The sequence below is a fragment of the Micromys minutus genome (assembly GCF_963924665.1).
Source record: "Micromys minutus genome assembly, chromosome: 15".
In the NCBI taxonomy this organism is placed as follows: domain Eukaryota; kingdom Metazoa; phylum Chordata; class Mammalia; order Rodentia; family Muridae; genus Micromys; species Micromys minutus.
The window spans coordinates 17,610,022-17,634,900 of record NC_137984.1 but is presented as its reverse complement, the minus strand read 5'-3'; the positions used below and the strand labels follow the sequence as shown (position 1 = coordinate 17,634,900).

The 24,879-nt window shown below is 38.0% G+C and overlaps 1 protein-coding gene across 3 annotated transcripts in view; it reads right to left on the bottom strand.

Moving 5' to 3' along the window:
• Positions 1 to 7,329: 7,329 nt before the first annotated feature.
• LRRCC1 (leucine rich repeat and coiled-coil centrosomal protein 1) overlaps positions 7,330 to 24,879 on the bottom strand; it is a gene marked incomplete at both ends in the record, with an annotated part of 34,682 nt that continues 17,132 nt past the window's right edge. For 2 of the 3 annotated variants that reach the window (XM_080929479.1, XM_080929480.1), the window contains 8 exons: positions 13,504 to 13,626; positions 16,208 to 16,343; positions 16,867 to 17,004; positions 17,095 to 17,303; positions 17,743 to 17,906; positions 18,741 to 18,915; positions 19,808 to 19,993; positions 22,250 to 22,451. In XM_080929479.1, the coding sequence (XP_080785605.1) occupies positions 13,504 to 13,626; positions 16,208 to 16,343; positions 16,867 to 17,004; positions 17,095 to 17,303; positions 17,743 to 17,906; positions 18,741 to 18,915; positions 19,808 to 19,993; positions 22,250 to 22,451 (1,333 nt within the window). Of the gene's footprint in view, positions 7,354 to 13,503; positions 13,627 to 16,207; positions 16,344 to 16,866; positions 17,005 to 17,094; positions 17,304 to 17,742; positions 17,907 to 18,740; positions 18,916 to 19,807; positions 19,994 to 22,249; positions 22,452 to 24,879 lie in introns of those variants that run through there. The other variant, XM_080929481.1, reaches the window with a different exon arrangement.

Sequence of the window (24,879 nt, the reverse complement as noted above, 5' to 3'; positions counted from 1 at the left end):
GGATGCTTACAGCTAAACTATCAGACTGAACACAAGGACCCCATTGAAGGAGCTGGAAGGATCTGTAACTCAATGGGAAGAACAAAATTATCCACTATCCAACCCCACCACAGCTCCCAGGGACTAAAACACCAACCAATGAGTTCACAAGGAGAGACCCATGGCTCTAGGTACATATGCATCAGAGGATAGATTCTCTGGCATCAATTGGAGGAGAGGCCTTTGGTCCAGCCAAGGCTCATTTTCCCAGTGCAGGGGAATGCCAAAGTGCTAAGGTAGGAGACGTGGTTGGGAGAGGGAGCACCTTTATGGAAGCAATGAGATGGGGAGGGAGGATGGGATTGTGAGAAAGGGATAACATCTGAAATGTAAAAGCAGAGAATTTCCAGTAAAACATTTTTTGGGATCCTAAGTGGAAGGGTGAGTCAACTTCTGTCCATGTTCTACCCCGAGAAAGGCTGCACAGAACTCCTGAGATTCAAGCAGCAGAAATGAACGGGCGTGTACATTTCCAGCCCTAGGCCAGACTCGGCTCACTTTTACCTGGATGGGCAGCCTGCCTGCTCACAGTTCCCTGGGAGCTCAGAAGAGTGGCAGGAACGCTTTCCATCCTAAGCAGATAGAAGACTCAGTACCCATCTGCACACAGCTGAGCCCACTGAGAAGCCTTGCAAGCTCTCTCCCACCTGAGCTCACAAGAGAGGGCCTGGCAACTGCAATCAACACTGGGTACCTGCCAACAGACCGCCAAGACCCCGGAATAGCCTTCCTTGCAAGCGCTCTTCCAACTAAGCCCACAGAGAGCTTGCCACACACCTTCTGGCTGTCCTGGAAGGTAGCCTGGAGCCTGGAGGTGAACTAGCATGGCGCACTCCTGGATCTGGTCATTTCCAGCCCAGCAAGAGGGCAGGATGACCACCATCAAGGCTGAGGACCTGCCTCCACAAGGCTGACCTACCAGAATAGCCTTACAAGAGCTCGCCAACCTGAGCCCACAAAGACAGAATGGAGTCACTGCAATCAGAACTCACTGTCTACCTACAAAGAGCAAAACACCCAGAAGTAATTTCCTTCCTGAGCCCACAGGCCCTCAGATCCACTGGAGAGACAGGCTCCACACAGAGAAAACAAGATCACCTATAATCACAGATAACAAGATGGCAAGAGGAAATGGATGGAAACCAAGACAACCTGGTAACATCAGAACCCAGCTCTCCCACCACAGCAAGCACTGGATTACCAAACACACCAGAAATACAAGACTTAGACTTGAAATCATACCAACAATCATAACCTACAAATTCAGCCCTACAAAGGATGATAAATAGAAAACTCCAACCCAAAGAAGGAAACTACACCCAAGGAAAAGCAAAAAAAAAAAAAAAAAAAAAAAAAAAAAAATCTCACACAGACACACACACACACACACACACACACACACACACACACACACCAAAAGAAGAAAAGCACACAAACATAAGTCTACTTCTAACAACAAAAAGAACAGGAAACAAAAATCACTATTCCATAATTTCTCTTAACATCAAAGAACTTGATTCCCTAATAAAAAGACATAGACTATTAGACTGGATATGTAAACAGGATCCAGCATTTGCTGCCTACAGGAAACTCATCTCAGAGACAAGGACAGACACTACCTCAGAGTAAAAGGCTGGCCTAAAACCCAGCTATTCCACTCTTGGGTATATACCTCAAAGATGCTCCAACACATAACAAGGACACATGCTCCACCATGTTAATAGCAGCCTTATTTATAATAGCCAGAAGCTGGAAAGAACCCAGATGTTCATCAACAGATGAATGGATACAGAAAGTGTGGCACATTTACACAATTGAGTACTACTCAGCTATCAGAAACAATGACTTTATGAAATTCATAGGCAAATGGATGGAACTAGAGACTATCATCCTGAGTGAGGTAACCCAGTCACAAAAGAATACAGAGGGTATGCATCCACTGATAAGTAGATACTAGTCAAAGAAAGCTCTGAATTCCCAACACTCAAGAAATAGTTCACAGACATTATGAAGCTCAAAAAGACGGAAGGCCAAAATGGGGAGGCCTCAGTCCTTCTTAGAAAAGAGAACAAAACTCTTATGGCAGGAAATGCAAGGTCAGATAGAGGAGCAGGGATTGAAGAAAAGATCACCCAGAAGCCACCTCACCTGGGGATCTATCACATATGCAGTCACCAAAATCAAGCACTATAGCTGCTTCCAAGAAGTACTTACTGGCAGGAACCAGACAGAGATGCCCCTTCAGGGACTATGCTAGAGTCATATAGATATAGCTGAGCGTGCTTGCAGCTAACCATTGGTCTGAACTTGGGGATCCCAATAAGGTTGCTAAAGAAAGGACCTAAGGAGCTGAAAAGGGTTGCAACCTCATGGGAAGAACAACATTATCAACCAACCAAACCCTCCACAGCTCCCATGGAGTAAAACACTAACCTTTGTGTGCACTTTGAGAGACCTATTGATCCATTTGCATATGCAGCTGAAGATAGCAGTGTCTGGCATCAGTGTGAGTAGAGGTTTTTGTTCCAGAGAGGGCAGGTTTTCCCAATGTAGGAGAATGACAAGGCAATGGGGTGGAGAAGGGGATCAGAAGGAAGTGCACCTTTGTGAAGGCAACTGGGGGGGGGGGGCAGGGATGGGTGTGGGGCAGGGTAAAGGGATACCATCTCAAATGTAATACAGAGTATCTAATAAAAAAAGAGGAAAAGAAAAAAACACTTTCTTCCATTGTGTATTTCTGGCATCTTAGTTAACATTCAGGTTACATAGGTGTATGGATTTTCTTCTGAGTCTTCAATTCCATTAATCAGTATGTCTACTTTTATGCCTGGACCATACAGTTTTTATTACTATTGTTCTATAATACTGCTTGCAATCAGTGATGGTGATATCTTTAGATGTTCTTTTATTATACAGGATTGGTTTAGTTATCCTGGGTTCTTCCTTCCTTCCTTCCTTCCTTCCTTCCTTCCTTTCTTTCTTTCTTTCTTTCTTTCTTTCTTTCTTTCTTTCTTCCTTCCTTCCTTCCTTCCTTCCTTTCTTTCTTTCTTTCTTTCTTTCTTTCTTTCTTTCTTTCTTTCTTTCTTTTTTAATGAAGTTGGGCATTGTTCTTTCAAGGTCTGTAAGGAACTGTTAGAATTTTGATGGGGATTGTGTTCAATTTGTTGATTGCTTTTGTTAGGATGGACATTATCATTATGTTGACCCTACTGTTCCATGAACATGGAAGATCTTTTCATCTTATAAAATCTTTAATTTCCTTCATCAAAGATCTTGAAGTTGTTTTTAATATATGTTTATTGCACTTGTTTGATTGGAGTTACCCAAGATATTTTGTATTATTTGTGGCTATTGTGAAGGGTATTTTTCCCCTCATTTCTGTCTCAGCCCCCTTTATCATTTGTATAGAAGAAGGCTATTGATTGATTGTTGTTGGTGGTTTTTTGTTTGTTTGTTTGTTTTTGGTGGTTTTTTTAAAGCTAATTTTGTATCTAGTTACGTTGCTGAAAGTATTTATCAGGTGAAGGAAATGACTGGTAAAATGTTTGGAGTCCCTTATGTATAAGATACTATTACATGTGAATAGCAATACTTTGACTTCTTTAGTTCCAATTCGAATACCCCTGATCTTCTTTAGTTTACTTATTGCTCTAGCTAGAACTTCAGTTATAATATTGAATAGATATTAGAGTGGGCAGCCTTGTCTTTGATTTTAGTGGAATTGCTTTGAGTCTCCATTTAATTTCATGTTGGCTATAGGCTTGCTATAAAATTGCCTTTATTATGTTTAGGTTTGTCCTTTATATTCCTAATCTTTCCAAGACTTTTATCATGAAAGGGTGTTGGACTTGTCAAAGTTTTTTCAATGTCTGATAAGATGATTATCTGTTTTTCTTTCACTTTGCTTATATGGTGGATTACACTGACAGATTTTCATGTGTTGAATATTTCCTGTGTCTCTAGGATGAAGCCTGCTTGATCATGGTGGATGAGGTTTTTGGTGTGTTCTTGGGTTTTTTTTTTTTTTCAAGATAAGGTTTTTCTGAATAACAGAACCCTGGCTTTCCTGGACTCACTTTGTAGAACAGGCTAGCCTTATACTCTCAGATATTTGCCTGCCTCTGTCAAAGGCATGTACTACTATGATTGGCTTAGATTTTGTGTGTGTGTGTGTGTGTGTGTGTGTGTGTGCACACGCGCGTGCGCACCATAGCTGTCTTCAGACACACCAGAAAAGGACATTTGTCTTAGTCAGGGTTCCTATTCCTGCACAAACTTCATGACCAGGAAGCAAGTTGGTGAGGAAAAGGTTTATTCAGCTTACACTTCCATATGGCTGTTCATCACCAGAGGAAGTCAGGATTGGAACTCAATCAGGTCAGGAGGCAGGAGGTGATGATGCAGAGACCATGGGATGTCACTTACTGGCTTGCTTCCCCTGGCTTGCTCAGCTTTTTTTCTTGCAGAACCCAGGTCTATCAGCCCAGCAATGGCAACACCCACAATGGGTTGAGCCCTCCCCCCTTGATCACTAGTTGAGAAAATGCCTTACAGCTGGATCTCATGGAGGCATTTCCTCAACAGAGGCTCCTTTCTCTGTGATAACTCCAGCTTGTATCAAGTTGACATAAAACCAGCCAGTACAGCATCAGACCCCAATAGAGATAATTGTGAGCCACCATGTGGTTACTGGGAATTGAACTCAGGGCTTATAGAAGAGTAGTCAGTGTTCTTAACAGCTGAGCCATCTCTCCAGACCTGAATTTGTTTTTTTTTTTTTTTTTGTTATTGAGTATTTTTACATCAGCGTTCTTGAGGAAAATGGTTGTATAATTCTCTTTGTTGAGTCTTTGTGTGGATTAGGTGTCATGGTGACTATGTCCTCATAAAATGAATTTGGCAATGTTTCTTCTGTTTTTATTTGTGGGATAATTTTCTTTGAAACTCTGATAGACTTTTGGGAGAAAATGTTCTGGCCCCAAGCCTTTTTTAGTTGGGAGACATTTAATGTGTACTTTTATTTCCATGGGGGTTATATGTTTATCTGATCTTGATTTAACATTTTAATGGTATCCATTGCGAAATTTTGTAGAGCCTAAATTTTTGAAGCAGGACCTAATGATTCTTTGGATTACCTCAGTGTCTGTTATGTGTCCCCTTTCTGTTTCTGATTTTAGTTTGAGTATTTCTTCTCTGTCTTTAGTTATGGTTTGTCTTTGTTGATGATTTTCTTAAAGAACCAATTCTTTGTTTCATTGATTCTTCATAATGTTCTCTTTGTTTCTATTTTATTGATTGCAGCCCTGTGTTTTTATTATTTCCTGCCTTCTATTCCTCTTGGGTATGTTTGTTTTTGTTCTAAAGCTTTCAGATATGCTGTTGTTAGTATAAGATCTCTCCAATTTCTTTATGCAGGCAAGTAGTGCTATGAACTTTCCTCTTAGCACAGCTTTTGTCATGTCCCTCCAATATGGGTAGTCGTGCATTTATTTTCATTGAATTCAAGCAATAGTGTTGTTCAGTTTCCATGAGTTTGTTGGCTTTCTGTTGTTTCTGTCATTGCTTTAATCCAGTTTTAATCTGTTCTGATAGGATTTAGGAGCTTATTTAATTTTCTTTTATTGGTTAACACTTGCTTTGTGACAAAGTAAGTGTTCAGTGTTGGAGAACATTCCATAAAGTACTGAAAATTATATTATTTTGTGTTTGAGTAAATTTTTCTGTACATATCTGTTAGGTCCACTTGGTTAATAACATGTTAGCTCCATTATTTCTCTGTTTAGTTTATGCACGGGTTACCCATCCATTAGTGAGAGTGGAGAACTGAGGTCTCCTACTATCAATGTGTGAGACTTGTGTAATTTAAGCTTTAGTAATGTTTCTTTTATAAATGTTGGTGTTCCTGCAGTTTGGGCATAGAAATGAACTGAAATGGTCTTTTGGTAGATTTTTCCTTTGATGAATATGAAGTGTCCTTATGCATTTCTTTTGATTAACTTTGAAGTCTATTTTGTTAGATATTAGAACAGCTACAACAGCTCATTCCTTGGGACCGTTTGCTTGGAAATTTTTTTTCTAACTTTTTACTCTAAGGTAATATCTATCTTTGATGTAGAGGTGTGTTTTTTGTATGAAGGATGGATTTTGTTTTTGCATTCATCCTGTTACTGTCTTTTTATTGGGGAATTGAGTTATTGAAAGATGTCAATGGCCAAAGATTGCCAATTCCTGCTATTTTGTTGTAGTTATTTCTGGTGGTTTTGTGTGTTTATGTGTTTGTATATATTTTGTTTCTTGAGATTTTAATTAAGAAACATTCTGCTATATATGCTAGGTCAGAAATCGAAGTGAAATAAAATCATTACTATTTCTAATACAAATTTTGTTTGTCTTATTTAGCTCATATCCCCATACTACATTAGAAACTGGCTAGTTAAACTGAAAATATTTTCACAGTTCAGGAAGCTGAAAATCTAAGATCAAGGCATAGAACTTCCTGAGTTCTGGTTATGAACCTTTTACTGGCTTGTGAATGGTAGATAGATTTTTTTCACTTTGTCTTTGAGTGGCTAGTGAACAGTTTTAGATTTCTCTTCCTACAAAAGTACTAATGCCACCATGAAAACTTCACTCTCAAGATGACATCTAATGGTAATGATCTCATAAAGTATCTCCAAATTTCAAAGGGAAGGTGAGGGCTGGGGTTTGTGGGGGTGGGGGTGTGGGGTGGGGGTGGGGAATCAGTGTTTTAAAGGATTAGTTTTGGTGAAGCAACCAATTTTACCTTTTTCTACAATGTTCTGGGTAATTTTGTAAACATTTTAATACAATAGTTTAGATACTTTTAAAAAAGGGAAATATGACTATCAACTCTAGAATTTTGATTGGTAATTGTGGTTTTCAGAATAGACTATTCATTTGTTTAATTTTTTTGGGTCTCAAGTATAAATGTATTAACAAATTAGCAAGCATTTAAAGTAGCCATCAAAATCTTTTGTTGCCTGATATTGAAAATAAAATTACATTACTGTTTTCCTCATTTCAGAGAGAAAACTGCTAAAAATGTAGACTTTTGCCTTTATTCTTTTATTTGTTGTAAAAACATTTCTTAGATGTAAAATTTCTACACAATACAATTCAGTCTTTCTGGGTTTTAATATATAGAGCTGTGCAACTGTCACCAGCATAATCAAACACAGAACCATAAATTTCGGTGCTTAAGTCCAAGTTCTCAGAAGCACATCCGCAACTGAGATGAGAGCATGACCTGGAGGGTGGTGTGTTTCAGTCTCAGTCCTCACGCGCATAGTCACCCTGTGAATAACGAACAGCACAGTGAAAAATAGTGTTTCTGTTTCCCCAACATTGCTGAAAATGAGACTGATGATGAAAAATATTTCTAATACTGCTGGACCTTTTTGAAATTTCTGCTCATAATGCAAATTTTAGAAACCAGAATACAAAAAAAAAAAAAAAAAAAAAAAAAAAAGAAAGAAAGAAAAAAACCCTTTAAGATGCTACTACTGGTTACTATCGAATACTGTTCACTTAACAAATATTAAGTGACTAAAAACATCATGTTTTTAGATTCAGTCTGACTTTGATTTTCATGATTTTTTTTTTTTGGCTATAAAGGAGACAGTTCTCAAAAAAGAATCAATTTGCTATACACTGCCTTTTTGGAGAAAGGCCTCAGAGATCTTTACCTCAAGTCAGTGTTTAAACAGCTTGGCAAGCTCCAAGTCAGATGTCTGTGCACTTGCTAGTACAACAGAACTAACCCATATTTCACTGACCTGAATATTTCCATGCCAGCAATCTTTTAATACATTTAGGTTAATTACATAGCTTTATTTGGACAAATACTGTGACATGTTGTAGTAATACTTCGTAATTTCTTATACATTCTAGAAAATAGCTATATAATTCAGGACTTGGTTGAGAGATGAGTTGCAAGTGTTTTGTAATAAAGAAGATAATTTATTATTTCACAGCTTATTGGATTTACAGTATGTGACATTTGTGGAACATCACCATTTGCATATATACAGGATAAATTAAAAATGAGTAGTTATCATAATACAGTAAATCGTTAAGAAAACAAGTTTTTATTTGATGATGGCAGTACACTGGTGGTTCTTCCTGCTCCTCTTCCTCCTCCTCCTTTTCTTCTTTTTGCCACTCCTGCATCGGCAGGGGAAGAAGTCCTGAGGACTGAGGATTGGTCCCAAGGACCTGTGAATGCTAAATACATGCTCTAACATTGAGTTATGTCCTCAAGTACAACTGAGTGAGTTTTAAATAATCTTATTTAGTGATTATAGATAATATCAATGTTCAATTGTTAGATCTCCCTTGAGCTAGTGGTCCATCAAAAGCTTCTATATTATAACTCTTCATTGTCACATTTATGAATTCAAATTTACTCAATTTTTCTTCAAATGCTTGCAGCATACAAACATTTATCTTCGGTATTTTCTAGGTTAAAACCTGTTCTAGGGATAGTTAATCCTCTAATGATAAATGGCCCTGCTGCTCATAGCAATCAGACAGGTAATACAGAGGGGTTTTGAAAGTCTATATCCAGTAATTACAAAGACGAAGTACAGACTGTATTTAAATGCAGAATGTGCAGTGGAATGATTTTTGGTCTGAAACTCTTCTGTTTTGTCTTTTCAAAGCTACTTACAAAAAAGAGAATACATAGTATGTAATTAATTTTTTTTTTTTTTTTTGCTCTGGAAGAGTGGAACTGAGACTGTTTTCCATTTTGACATTAATGTTTCTAAAAAGTAGCATTCACAGCAATGGCTTTCATTGATAGCCCCCTATGTATGTGACACTATTCTGTTTTCATTCATCATCCTCTCCACTGGTTTTCCTTGTGCCTTCCCCTTCTGTAGCTGTTTCTTCCCCGTGGTCTTTCTGCTTTCCTACTACATGAATGTTATTACTTTATCTCTTACCCCCTTAAGGACTCTTCATTACTCTCATCTTGATCATGACTTACAAATATACATGCATGCACATATGTCACATGCACAGTTTAAAATTTAAGTTCTGCATATCAGAAGTGTATTTTGCTTAGCAATGATTCCAATGACATCCATTTCCCGACAGATGTGATTTTTCTTTCTTTACATCTGCATAAAATTCCACTGTGCTTATGTACTGCATGTTCTTTAGCTCTTCATCTATTGATCCATTTCATAGTTGCAGTGACTAATAGTGAAAATCACCTGTATGGTATGTTCACTTAAGAGTCCTTTGGGTATATATCCAGGAGTGTACAGCTTTGTTCTATGGCAGGTACCTCCATGCTGGATCTCCGAAGTGCTTGCAGGAAATGACACTCCAGATTATCGATAAGTTAAAGGTTCCTCTTCCCAATATCCTCTTCTCATCCTCACCAGCATTTTCTTTTTGGTTTTGTTTTCTTCCTTTCTTTCTCTCTCTCTCCCCTCCCTCCCTTCTGTTCCTTCTGTTCTTGTTTTTCTTCCCCCACCTTTTAAAATTTTTTGCTTGTTTTTTGAGACAGGGGTTCTCTGTGTAGCCCTTGCTGTTGTTTTGTAGATCAGGCTGGCCTCAAGCTCAGAGATCTCTTTGCCTCTGTTGGAATTAAAGGTGTTGACCAACACTGCCCAACCACCGTTTATTTTGAGGCTAACATTCTGATGGAAGGTATGGACTAGAAAAGCAGTTTTAATTTGTATTTGCTTGATGGTGAAAAATGCTGAATACAGGCACATATTGACTGTTTAACTTATTTACTGGTTAAATGATTTGAACTTTATTTTTGTGCTAAACTGTCATCATTCTTCAGGTACCTTTCAATTTAATGCCTTGCTTAATATGTAGCTGGCAAGGCTTCTGCTTTCCCATCCAGCAGGTTGTCTTCTCACTCCCTCAATTATTTATTTCACCGTGCAGAAGCTTCTTAATTTTATGCCGGTTTTTATTTATTAATAACTCTTCATTATTTCTTGTGCTATTGGAGTCTTTCAGAAAATGCTTGCCTATGTTTATATTGTTGAGATGCCTTAGCTGATTTCTTCTGTAAATTTCAACCTTGCAGATCTTACGTTAAGGTCTTGATCCATTTTTGCGTTGATTTTGTGGAAGGTAGTTGATACTGACCTACTTCCATCTACATTTATAAGCCCAATTTCCCCATCATCGTTTGTTAAAGGGGCTGTTGCTTCTCTGATGTTTAGTTTTCAAGAGCTTTGTGAAATGTCAGGTGGCTCTAGCTCTGTGGATTTACTTCTGAGTCCTCTGGCCTATACCTTAGGTCTATATGTTTATTTTTATGGCAATATTACGGTGTTTTGTTACTAGGTTTATTATGTATGTGATGAGAAAGTATTGCTCATTTTGCATTGTTTCTGAAAAGGACTGCTTTAACTATTCAGATCCTTTTGTATTTTACAAAGTTACCCTATCAATTTTAGGACTGTTTGTAGTTCTGTAAAGAATACCACTCGGATTTTGATAGGGATTGCATTGAGTTTATATACTGCTTTAGATAGTATAGTAATTTTCATAGTATTAGTTTTTCCAGCCCTTGAAATCTTTTGATCTTCTTGTGTGTTCAATTCTTTCTTTTGTATCTTAGTTTTAAAGGTATAGGCATTTCACTCCTGGGTCACTTTCTTCTTTCCTTCCTTTCCTTTCTCTCTCTCTCCTGGGTCCCCTTTCATTCTTTCTTTGTCTCTCTCCCTTCCTTTTGTTCTTTCTATATTGTGGCACTGACATTTTTTAAATTGTATTTTATGTGTGTGTTCACACACGTATGTATTTGTGTGGAGGTCAGGGGACAATCTGTGGGAGTTAATTTTCTCTTACTATGTAAGCCCAGGGATCAAACTCAGGTGCTTAAGTTTAGCAGCAAGTGCCTTTACTTGCTGACCCATTTCACCAGCTCACTAATAAGAATTTTAATCTTCATCTTCACCAAGCTAGTACTTATAATTTGATAAGTGAAGCCTGAAATCATATTCATTCATAGAAATGATGCATATTGCAATATAAGAAAGGTAAGTTTGTTATAACAACACACATTCAACAAGAATAAAATGGAGGGGCTGTAGAGATGGAGGTAAGAGCACTGGCTGTTCTGCCAGACTCCCTGGGTTCACTTTCTACCACCTACATGGCAGGTCACAACTATTTGTAATTCTGAGTCCAAGGCATCTAATACCATTTTCTGGTCTCCATGCGTACCAGGCACACACATGGTACATAGACATATTATATATGCAGGCTAAACATTCATGTACAGAAAATAAGATATTTATATAAAAATGTATATTGAATTCTTTTACTTAAAACTTCAGCAGCCCAAACGTCTATTCTTGCAGAAAAAGTGGAATACCAGATTGTGGTCCCTAACTAAAGCTGATGCCATTGAAACCCACCTAAGAGTATGGTTAATTGGGAACAGAAGAAAATGTCTAGCAGGAGGAACAAGAGATAATTAGGACTACCTTTCATTCCCACTCTTCCACATCTGCTTCTAGCATAGTATGCCCACCAATGGTAAACCAGATAGATTAGTTATCCAGTTATCAGTTTGGCAACTGAACTGTTACTAGTGTTGGCAACTTACCCAACTATATGTACATTTCTTTATTACTTGCCACAGAAATGTTTAAATGGCGTGTAATAATACTAACTTACAGACATCTGTCATTAGCCACAGGAATGATAGATATATAAAACATACTAGAGTTGGGAACACTGTTATGTATCCCCAGACACCTTGACAAAGAAGCGAAGAGTTAAGCTGTTATCCTTGGAAACATTCAGGATCCTGTCCCATGCACAAGTGTATTGGGATTTCAATGGAAAAAGAGTAGATAAGTTATCTTTTCTAGTTATTACTCAAAGTACTCAACTAGTCCTCTAAATCTAGCATCAATTCAAAAGAAGTTCAGTGGTCTTGGAGAGAGAATCCTGGCTTTAGGAGTTTGGTTAGTTGTATAAATAACTTCCAAGTTGTGATGTAAATACATATTAGAACCCAAGTTCATATCATAGTAAGTAGGTTCAAAGATCATTAAATTGAGGTGCTTGTCAAGAATTTGGATCTGAAGGTAAGTTGCTGGATAGAGAATTCTTGGAGAATCCTCTAGATTCATAAAACTGAATGACTTCTAATACTGGTTATTTCAGTGAATGAACAGATTATCTGATTCCTTCCTGCCTCCACTAAAAACAAAACCACAAAACCAACACCCCCCCCCCACATACACATCCAATCATACCATAATCAATCCTATTGTGAACTTCAGCATTCTATTCCTCCATCTCACAGATAGGGAAGCCCAGTACGTCAACAAGCAGAAATAATACTCAGGAATGCACATGTGGTAATAATTAAGCAAGGATCATGGAATGTTTGCCTCTATAGAGAACATTAAAGGATCCACAGCCTTCCTGAAACATCCTCTGTATTATAGCATCTGTGTTGACAAATCTGTGCCAACCCAATTCTGTGCTTACCATAAGACAACAACTTAAGGATGGCTGAAACTGGAAGTGTAAGGCACTGACTGGTTCAGGTAAGAGTTAGACTGCCAGCTACCGTTTGACTGAAGTATGTAAGCTCAGCTATAATAATACTCTTTAAATATTCTCTTCAGGAATATTTAAAGATTATTTGGGCTCTATTTACTTTTAAAATTTAGCTTATTAATGATATCAGCTTTAGATGTGTTATATTTTCTTCCTCTCAGAAACAGCACAGGGGTAAGGACATATTTACTAACATCATTGGTGAGTTGGCCATATGAGACTAGATAGGAAGTGAATGAGTTTCCAGTTGCAGAGACAGAAGTTTCTTCACACAGTGAGAGAAGTATGAATGAGGGTGGTTATGCTGTGCTCTTCTAGATCAGAGAACATCTACAAACTATAAATGTCACCTTTAATGAACAAATGCACCAGAAAAGAGGAAACTGAGTCATGTGGAGATAGCTAAACCTTTCTGAAAGAAAATATATTTTTGTTTATCCTATAGACTTTCAATATTTTTTGGCTACATCTCATAGACACTTAAAAAGAAGGGAGTTGCAGTAACTAAAGGATAACCTGTAAATTTAACTAGTTCTGCATTAGCACAAGCTCAACAATGATTATTTTCCTCTTTCCTATAGTCAAATTGTAACATTCCTTTACAAGTTTGCAAGTAAGTGTATAATTATCAACAAGTACAGCACAGAGACAAGAAAAGTGCTTTAAGTCTAGTTATTATGATAGGTCCATCTAATGAACATAATTAATCATATTTTATTATAAAAACCCCACATATACAATATTTCACCAAGTCTCTTAAAATATATTCATAATGAAATGTGTAGAAAGAGACATTTCAAAGTCATAGCAGTTACTACTGTTACAGTATTTAATCATTTTTACAATAGGTCTTTTGGTCCGTTTCAACTAAACTTGTTCCCACCAACATCACATTTCTTTCTGTATATCAGTTATAGCACAAGCAAGTTGCTTAATTTTTTCTTCCATCATTTTTTTGTTCTTGCATGTTTCTTCCAGAAGTTCTCGCATTTCGTCTTCAATTTGTTGAACCTAAACCAATGTATACATTTTACATTTTAATTTTCTAAAAAGATTTTAAAGTGCATTTTGAAAAGTCAACGTTGTATTTTATGTACTCTATAATTTGTGATTAGATGAAGTTAGTAAGATGCAACTTTTTTCAAATGATAAAGTGGAAAGCTATGTAAAGTACTTTCATGTGTATTACCTAGATAGTCCTAAGATTCTCCTGCAAAGGATAAAGTAATGCATTTTAACTGCATTTTGAGTTTAGAAAATGTAAAATTCCTATTTTACAGAGAACTGAAACCTAGTTTTCTGATCCCATCATCCCACTGTCCTGTCAATGCTGAGTTTAATTTAAAACACCCATGCCTTAAAGACTAGCAACTCACACAACTTCCTCCCAAAGCAGTCTTTTCAATGTGGTCGCTCCAGCATTTCTGAAAGTTTTGGTGGGGTTTTCACGTTGAGATATAATTTTACCATTCATTCTTAGCCCAGACTCCCCCAGGATTTTGTACTGCATACTACAGACCTTTGCTTGAAACTTTCTTCTATTTAGCTCTACATGTCTGACAGATACAGCTACTGTGACAATCTTCTGTTACATTCCCTTAATACAGAACTCCTATTTTCTTTTCCCTTAGAAAATGACTTTTCCTAATTAATTTATTTTTATTTCTTTTAGATTTTACTATTTTATGTATAAGAAAGAGTGTTTTACCTGCATATATGCATATTTTCCCAAAAGCATGCTTAGGACCCACAGGGGTCACAAAAGGGAATTGGATCTCTTGGGACTAGAGTTACAGATGGTTGTGATTTGCCATGCGGGTGCTGGAGATAGAACTTGGGTCCTCTTCAAGGGTGACCAGTGCCCTTAAAGGCTGAACTAACTCTCCAGCCCCAGCTTCTCCTAATTTAAATTGTTACCTATCTGTGGTGCCTCAAGATCTGCATACTTCTATGCCTGATTATAATTTTTAAGCTCTGGTTCTATTTTTCTAAAGTTTTAAAGATATTTTGTTGTTTTAGTATACAAGGCAAATTTATGCCATCAGAGCAGAGGCTGAGGAAGACTCATATTTCCAGTTGGATGGAAAGACCCACTTAAGCTTATATACGGAGCTATTTGGTGAATCCAGCTCTATCAGAATCAGGTAGAATTTAGCATCCATGTCCTTTCTGTTCATCACAGAGACTTGGGCACAGCAACTGCTTTCTTAGTTAAATGTAGAGATCTTCAGGACAATCAGGACCAAGGCCTTTGAACTTAAGAATTCTCAAGAAGTTATTACATCATGAAGCAGACTTGTGCAGCCCCAGGGAGTCTCAGGATCATCCTGAGAAGAAAGGCTTGTAACTTCTAATGCAACGTAAACTTGAGCATGTGATAACTCAGGCAGTGAGACTCTATTAAGTCTCCTGTCTGTCAACCAGCACAAGGAAGCGCTTCTCTAACTTTTACCAAGTTATGTTGGTAGTAGGTCCAAGTACTTTGATCCGAAAGCCCAATTCATGTTTTATTTGGTATTGCCCACAGTATCCTTGTATCATATTAAATAAAATACCTGAAATCACCACTGACTGCAAGTGAAATAACTTGGTCTTTGTGCTCCTAGCAGTTGATTATGAAAGACTTTTCTTTCCTTGCAGAGTCCTAAGGGCAATTCTATCTTAAGCACACTCGGACAATGACTTTTCCTCTGTATCTGAACTTTCTTATGTATTAGTACTGTCTGTATGCACATTTGTGAATGTGTGTGGAGGCCGGAATGCAGCACTGGATCCCTCAGACCTAGTTATAAGAATTTACAGAGTGCTGCGACCTGGCTTGTTCCATGGGTGCTAGGATCTGTGGGCCTCGTTAAGAGCTCAGTGCTCTTAACAGCTGAGCAATCTTTTCGTCCTTCCTCTCGCCTTTTTGGAGACAGGTCTTTCTTTTTAGCCCAGTCTCACATAGACAGTTGATCTTCTTGCCTCACCCTGGGTACTGGAATTACAGAATAAGCATGCACCATGTGCTCTGTTCTTGAATGCTTTTGGTTACTTAGTTCTGAATTGTACATACCTTAGTTCTTTCTGTTTGCCTTTTCATTACCACTTGAAAATTGGTGAAAAGTTTAAGTATCTTTGAATCTAGTAGATCTCAAAAAAGTGATCATATCAGAATATTTGTGTGACTGATAAAATACCATGATTTGACCCATTATCTTCATGAGGTTAAAGTCCATGATGTTTGTCTTAGACTCACCAGAAATTCATTCTTATCAAGATGACAAACCTGATTGGTTTAAACCTAATGAACAGGTAAGTGATCACCAAGAACTTTCCCAAGACAGTCCCTTTGCCTGTGACCAAAGGCATGTTCACAGGAGACTGCAAAGATCCCAGACTGGTAAAAGCAGGGGTTTAACTTACGACTTACTCGGTGCCCAGGAATTATTACCTGTTCATGACTGAAATGTTGCCTAGATTTATGATAAATATTTTCTCTATAGGTTATGTCATCAAAATGCTTAGCCTTTCCTCTTTTAGTTTCCAAAATTCTAATTTGTTTAACCATAATAGTTTATTGTTATTGAAATAAATCTCAGCTTACCCATACCTTTAAATTTGCACACTCAATATGTTTCTGCTTCTCATTTGATAGCTGTATTATTTCTGCTTGATGAGCTTCAACAATCGCATCAACTTGTTTTTTAAAGGCATCATCCATGTTTTGAAGCTTTTCCATTGCATTCCTTTAAAAAACAGGAGAAATAACCCCTATGCATACAGGTCCACAGAGAGATTGAGAGGGCTTTCTAGTGAGATGCTGACTGCAGGCTCTGTTATTAATACCACTCTGCATCTTGAACTAAAAACTAGTCATTAAACTGTATTACCTAGTTTTCATGGGAATTCAATTTTATAAATTATTTTAAAATAGACTTATATGTTAGAAGGTAAATCTTTATTTCCTATGGAGTATTTTCTAAATGAAACCAAACTGGCAGTTAGAAACACCTTTTCTTTGATCTTTAAAAAAACATAGAATAATGACTATGTTTTAGGTACTAGTCTATAAGAAATACATATATATTCATATCTAATTATTATGGGGGGACTCTTATTTCTTATTTTAGAGATGGGATGAAAATAACTTTCTTAGCAAGTTATGCCATCCATATTTTTGGTATCTTCTTTCCTTGCACATATTTTACCCATTCTAGTGTAGTATGTGTGTTTAAAGGGATCCCACATCCTCCAGAACTTCATGCTTACTTTTCTAGCTCAAGACTTTTGTCTCTCTCTGCTATCAGTTTTCTTTCCTTGTTTTCAAAGTTTTCTTTTACTTCTTTTACTTGTGTTTCAAGATGAGAGAGTAGTTCTCCTTTGTCATGCCATTTCTTGTTTAGTGTGCTAAAAGACAAGCAATAGCATTAGAAGTAACTGAGGGACATGAGACCATTCAGCCAAACCCCTTTCTCACTGCCAGGCACTGAATGATACCTGTAAGCTTTTCTGATTTCTTCAAGTTCTAATTCCTTTGCTTTCAGCTGCTGCTTTAGTTTCTCCTTTCTTTCATTATGTCTCTCCAGTTTCTCAACTATACAGTCTAGTTGTGTAGACTTTTCATTAAGTTGCTCTTGAGAACATTTTTCTATGATGATGATCTGATCTTCTAGCAATTTGATTTGCCCATCTTTTTCTTGTAAACACTTAAAAAAAAAGGTAACCTATTTAGTTGTTGCATATTCATATGAATTAAGACCTAAAAGGATATGGACCATAAAAATATTAAATTTTCTTGTGATTTCTAATCTTCTATGGATGACTCATGTTTTGTTATTTTCTAGGAAACAGTAACAATGAGGTGGGCTTGGTGCCACACGCCTTTACTCCAAGCACTCACACTTCGAGTTTGAGGCTCGCATGGCTCCTACCCAGGCAGGAACACATTTACCCTGTATCAGAAAACAGTAAACAAAAAGTCAAAGTAACACTAAAGTTCATCAGTCGATACTGCGTTTAAGAGCAAAGCTGAGAAACTATAGAAAGAATATCGTATTCCTTCTACAAGAGCTGAGGCTCACAACGATAAATTGTTATTTTCCAAACTTGTTAGCAGCTCTTATCCCAAAGGAATGTTAGGCTTACATCTTTTAGTTTCCGGATGGTCTCAGTTTGGTCCTCGATGATCTTGCACTTTATTCTCAATGCATCGCAGTCACTTTCATGGGTTTTTCTCAGGGATTCATTTTCTCTGCATAAACTTTCAATTTGGGCTTCTAATTTCCCACGACTCTGGCATAGTGTCGAGCCTAAGTAACAACTACCAGTTAGAAACTTAATACACCTTGAGGATTTTTGTACTTACAAAACGCCACCTAATAACGTGAAAAACAACCCAATAAACACTGATTTATAGCCCAAAGTATACAATAATGCATACCAATAGGAGAAAGTCTTTTAAACATTTGAAATATTAGAAACTCTAGGTAAAATAAAGCAAACACAATCACAGTAAAAATTACTATAAAATAAACAAGCAATGCATTATTTTGACCACTATTTTCAATTTTAATCTATCTATTTATGTCAAGACATAGTATTTATTCTTTTTCCTTTTTTTGCTATATAGCAGTTGGAAACAAGACCACAGGTTTACCTGTAATCTAGAGTGATTTTTCATTCACATACAATTTTACTTCTATCCATGCAAAATATGAAAAACGCTACAAATATGAATTCTCTTGTTAGATGCTTTTAGTACTAATATAAAGAACAGTAGCAGCACAGTAGCCCATGAAAATATTCAACTTTAATGTTTTTATGTGCCAATGAAAAATAAATTTAAAAACGTATCAAAACAACAGTTCCTCAGCTACTCGAGTGACAGCTCCCAGCCTCTAGAGCAGCAGCAGCTAGAGGTTTGTATCTCCAAGTCTGGCCACTTTAACACCTTAGTTACTGAAATGCCTTACTTCCGAGAGGCTTGTGCTCCTGTGTGGCTGGTAAGTGCCTACTTTTCCTGCTAGACAACACACTCCTTTTAACTTAGCACCGGGAGGCAGTGAAGCATCCTTTCCTCGAATACCCAGAAAGACTGCTTTGTACTAATGGCTATTTTCCATTGAAACACATGAGACTCTTACTCTGACATGCCAGTTCATGGCCCCACACTTTTCTCTCTGTCCGCAGGCCATAAATCAGCGACTCTTTGGCTGCCAGTTCTGAAATGAGCTGGTTTTTTTCCTGTTTGAGAAGTTCTATTTGAATGCTCTTCTGCTTGTCATCTTCAATCAAAATTTCGAGAGTGTTGATTTGATTCTGTTGATTTGATATACCAAAAACACCAATTATTTCATTTAATTATAAAGATTAAAATTCTATACACTATAAATTATTACAGTAGTTCTTTGGTTTTTTGTATCTTATGAAAAAATGCTCTTTAAGCAATTAAAAAGTAAAGATTACCAAACTTCACACCAAAAGTTTTAAGATGTACACTATAAAACAAATTGCTAACATTTAAAAGGCCACTTTTTAAAATTGAGTTTTATTCCATAACTGTAAGAGAAAAAGTGGATCTGAAATTGTCAAAATTTCTCATGAAACATTTACCTCAACAATCTATAATTTATTTTCCAGAAGTTGAGTTCTGAGGTAAAATAGCACAAATATTAAGAGATAATTTAAAAGCTAGTGTGGTAAGTGTATCTGAAAATACCACTGCCACCATCCAATTAGTACAGAAATCTAAGTAGTGTTTCTCAAAGCTTAGCACCTTTTCAGTATCACTTTCCCAATTTCTGTCATAACACTGCATAACTGGTGACAGCTATATAGAATACATTTACTAAGCATTTACTCACATATTGTTATTTATTTTTGAGACAGGGTCTCAATATGTAGACCTGGTCAGTCTAGAACTTGAAATGCAGACTACAATGAATTCAGATCTACAGAGCTCCATCTGCCTGTCTCTGCCTCCCAAGAGCTGGGGCTGAAGGGGTGTGCCACCATACCTGGCACTCTTAAGGTATTTTGATGAAAGCAGTATCATCTATGAAATGAATCTCATTAAGTATACTTTTATTAAGAACACCAAACTGTATGAATAACACAATCTCAGAGTTACTCCTGAGTACTTCCTAAAAGTCACTGCTCACACGTGAGAGGATGTGAAAGCCCCAAGGGAAAGCACACTGCAGTTTCCTGCCTGTAAGTTTGCGGCTGCTTCCTGCTTCAATTTGCAGACTTCTGAGAGTTTTGTCTTTTGGTCCTTCACCATACAGGTCAAATCTTTAATTAAAGAGGAAGATTCATTTTCTTTACGTTGAGCCCAAATAAGAGCATGTTTACTCTTCGCCAATTCAGTTGCAACATCTTCAAAGCCCTCTTGAACCTGTATTTCAAAATCACATTATAATCAGAAGCTTTCCAAATAGAAAATATTTGCTTCTAGAAATAGTTTATATGTTTCATTTAAAAACTTATAGGTATTGTTTCAATGTACTTAATATCCAGAAGATAAAATGCAGACCTAGGGAGTTTGCTACTCACTTGTCTAGTTACTGAATGTAAGAACCAGGATCCATTTGTATGACACATATTCACTGAGCAACTGGTGCATGTCAGCCACTGTTTGGTACTACAATGATCATTGGACAAAACAGACTGATCTATCTTCTAGTAGGTAGGGACTATCAATATGGCAATAGGAACAAACTTCGCACCATGAAATGATATAGAAAGCACAAGCCTTTACTGAGGAAAGCTTAGGGGGAAGCCCAGTATTGTAAAGGGAATGTTTGATTTTTAAAGAATATTATTATCAAGAGGGAATAAAAGGCTCTAAGAATAGGGAAGGTGCTTTGAGTACCAGTACAAAGTGTGGTGACCTCAGAGTGGCCTGGGTGGGGAGAGGACAGAGCATGAAATCAGAGAGAATACAAAGAGTTCTGCACATCATTCTGAACAGAGGTATGAGGAGTGACACAATGGCCGATGTACAATTCTAACACAAAGGGGTAAGACAGAAGACTATTTTAAAAGTATATTACAAGAAGCTCTTGAAGTTATGAAATATCAGAAAAGAGGGGTCAGTGAGAATCAGAAAAAAAGGAGTATTAATATTTTGCACAAGCACTTAGAAATAGAGATGGAAAGACTGTTGAAGTAAATATAGAGAAACTTCAGTTCAAGGGAAATGCTAACTAGTAAAAGAGTGAACAATTTATACCCATCTATAAAAACAATTACATCCTGAAATTTGCAGGCAAATGGATGAACTAGAAAAGATCATCCTGAGTGAGGTAACCCAGCATCACAAAGACAAATACGCTATGCACTCACTTATAAGTGGATGTTGGCCATGAAGTACAGGATAACCACAGTGCAATCCACAGACCCAAAAAAGCTAAGTCACAAGGAGGACCAAAGAGGGACACTTGAATCTCACTATGAAGGGGAAACAGAACTGGGAGAAACAACTTGAACTGGTGGTGGTGGGCAAATCTTTAGGACAAGCTAGCAATCTAGAACAATGAAAACTCCCAGGAATCTATGAGGGTGACCCTAGCTAAGACTCTTGGCAATGGGGGATACAGAACCTGAAACAGCTCTATCCAGTGACCAGAACAGACTTCTGATGGAGGGACTGGAACACCAACCCAGCTACAAAACCTTAGACTCACAATTTGTCCTGCTTACAAGATGGGCAGAGGTAAAGAGAGTACAGAAATTGAGAGAATGGCCACCCAAAGACTGACTGAGCTTGAGACCCATGCCATGAGAGGGAGCCCACCCCGACACTGTTAATAATACTCTGCTCTACTTGCAGACAGAAGTCTTGCATAACCGTGACTGAGAGGCTTCACTCAGCAGCTGATGGAAACCCATAGCCAAACAGGTGGAGCTTGGGAAATCCTATGGAGATGGAGAGGAAAGAAGCTAGAGAACAAGGATTCATAAGAAAACACACATGGTCATTAACTTAGGCCCATTGGGGCTCAGAGACTGAACCACCATACAGCATGCATGAGATGCACCCAGGCCCTCAGCACATATGTAGCAGTTCTGCAGATCTGTCTCCATGCAGGTCTCCAAACATGAGGAGCAGGGGCTGTCTCTGACTCAGTTGCCTGGCTTTGGATCCCTTTCCCTTAATTGGGCTGCCTTGTCTGCCACACTGGAATAAGATGTACTCAGTCCTGTTTCCAACTTGATATGCTAAGGTGAGCTAGTACTATGGGAGGTCTCCCCATTTCTGAGGAGAAAGGAGAGGGAGGGGAAATGGGAGAGGAAGGAATGCAAGGAGAGGAGGGGAACTGTGAATGAGATGTACAGTAAGTTAATAAATAATAATAATAAAGAAATGCTTATTAGGCAGTGGGTCACTTTGGCCTAGGAGCTTGTCAGCTTTGCTGGACCCTGATGTACAAAATCAGGTTTCCCATTCCTATCCTGATTCTCACTTTATATACCCACTTATTACCATAATTAGTTTTCCCAACAGCAATATAATAGCTATTGTTATATGAGGTAATGAAAACTCTAAGAATTCATTTTTTTTTGAACATCATCATATAGTCAACTCATTTTGGATGGGATTCTAAAATGTAGTCATCTTATCAGTAGAGAGCTAGGTATCAATTCTTACATCTTTAAATCTTCTGGCTTCAACAGTTAAAGCAACACGGAATTCATTTTCTAAATCCAAATACTGTTGGTTTAATATATCAATTTTTTCTTGGTATTCTTTTACTTCTTGCTCATGTTTTTTTTCTTCTTTGGACAATTGTTTAGCTAATGCATCCCGGAACTCAGCATCATTGACAAACTCCCGAGTTTCTATTTCTTGTCTGAAATGAAAACCAAAGCAATGCAATTCACATTAATAAAAAATCACTGGTCTTAAATGGTGCTGGTCTAACTGGCAGACAGTGTGTAGAAAAGTGAAAATAGATTCATATTTGTCACCTTGCACAAAGCTCAACTTCCAGTGGATCAAGGATTTCAACATAAAACCAGATACACTGCGTCTAATAGGAGAGAATGTGGGAAAGAGCCTCAAGCTCATTAGCTCAGTGCTGGGGTGGGGGTGGGGGTGGAGGTGGGGATTTCCTAAACAGAACTCAAGTGGCTCAGTCTCTAAGATCAAGAATTGATAAATGGGACCTCATGACAATGGAAAGCTTCTGTAAGGCAAAGGACATAGCCAATAGGACAAATTGGCAGCCTACAGATGGGAGGAAAAAAAAATCTGATAGAGCTAATATCAAAAATATATAAAGAACTCAAGAAGTTAACATCCAAAGCCCCAAACAACTAATGCAGTACAGAACCAAAACAGGAATTCAAAACAGAGGAATCTCGAATGGCTGAGAAGCCCTTACAGAAAGGTTCAAAGTCCTTAGTGATCAGGGAAATGCAAATCATTTTTATACTTTATAGTAACTGAGATTATACTTTATAGTAATCAGAATAGCTATGATCAAAAACTCAAGACACAGAGGATGCTGGCGAGGATTTGGAGAATGAGGAACACTCCTTCATTCCAACTCCATCCTGGGGTTGGAAAAACAACCTCTGGAGGTTCCTCAGAAAGTTAGAAATAGATCCAGTTATACACACTCTTGGGAATATACCCAAAAGATGCCCCACTATACCACCAAGGCAATGAATGCCCCATTGTGTTCATAGTGGCTTTATTTGTGATAGCCCAAAGCTATACACAACCCAGATGTCTGATATAGAAAGAATGGATACAGAAAATGTGGTTCATTTACACAACAGAGTAATAGTCAGCTATTAAGAACAAGGACATCATGAGTTTTGCAGACAAATGGATGGAACTAGAAAATATTATCCTGAATGAGATAACTCAGACCCAAAAGGACATGCATGGTTTTTATTTACCAGAACACATAATACAAAATAAAGATTTCCCAGGATACAAGAAGGTTAACAAGCCAAAGGGCCCAAGTGAGGATGCTTTAATTCTACTTGGGAGTGATAAGAAAACAATTACTGGAGGCAGAGGGAGGGAGGGAGGAAACTGGGTAGGAGAGGGCAGGGGGAGGAGAAAAGGAGAACATGACCAGGTATTGGGGAGGGCAAAAGAGAAGCCCTGAGTGCCAACAGAATGAATGGAAATATGCAACCTCAGAGTAAGAGGTGGGAGGTGGGAGGGGCTACAGAATGTCCTGGGAGATGAGAGACTCTAAGGACTCAAATGCCCAATAGTGGGGAAAGAGAACTTGTAGAGTCTACCTCCAGGAGAAACACAGGGCAACAAGTGAAGGGATGGGATTACCATCCCATAGTAAAAACACTGACCCATAATCGTTCATGTCTAAAAGAACTGCAGGGACAAATATAGAGAAGACCGAGGGAAAGGAGGTCCAGTGACCTGCCCAACTTGGGATCTATCTCTGACACTATTACTGATGCCTTGGAGTGCTTATAGACAAGAGCCCAGCCTGGCTGTCCTCCAAGAGGCCTAACTAGCAGCTGACTCAGACAGAGGCAGACACTTAAACCCAAGCAATGAACTTTAGTCAGAGACCCCAGTGACTGAACTAGGGAAAGGCTGGAAGAAGCTGAGGAGGAGTGTGACCCCATAGGAATACCAGCAGTCTCAACTGAGCTGGACCCCTGAGATCTCTGACACTGAGCCACCAACTAGGCAGGCAGCACACAGTAGCTGGTAGGAGGCCCTGACACATATACATGCAGCAGAGGACCTACTGGTCTGATCTAAGTGAGAGAAGATGCTCCTAATCCTTTAGAGACTTGATGTCCCAGGGAGTTGGGTGGCCTGGTGGGGGTGGGGTGGGAACATCCTCTTTGAGGCAGGATGGGAGGAGGAATGGGATGACGAACCATGGGAGGGTGGACCAGGAAGGAGATAATGACTAAACTGTGAAACATTAAAAGTCATAAACAAACAAAACCCTCAATGGTCTTTAAATAGCTATTAACATTCTATTAACCCAAGGTTAATAGAAAACAGGTCCTTTTTTAAATCACAGAAATGGTAGTTAGGTAGGAAAAGTTTATAGTCTACTGTTGTAGCAGAATAAATACTGATTAATTTTACAAAGCATTATTTGGAAGTCAATTGGCATAGTTCCCACTCTATATGATGAGCCGTTTTTGGTCAAGTCTGAAGAAATATAAAAACAAGGTGCACTATTATAAGCCCTTTCACACTGACATTAAATTCACATATTTGTTTCTTAGCTCCTAGATATTTCTATAGGACTGGATCTAATACAGATGCAAACA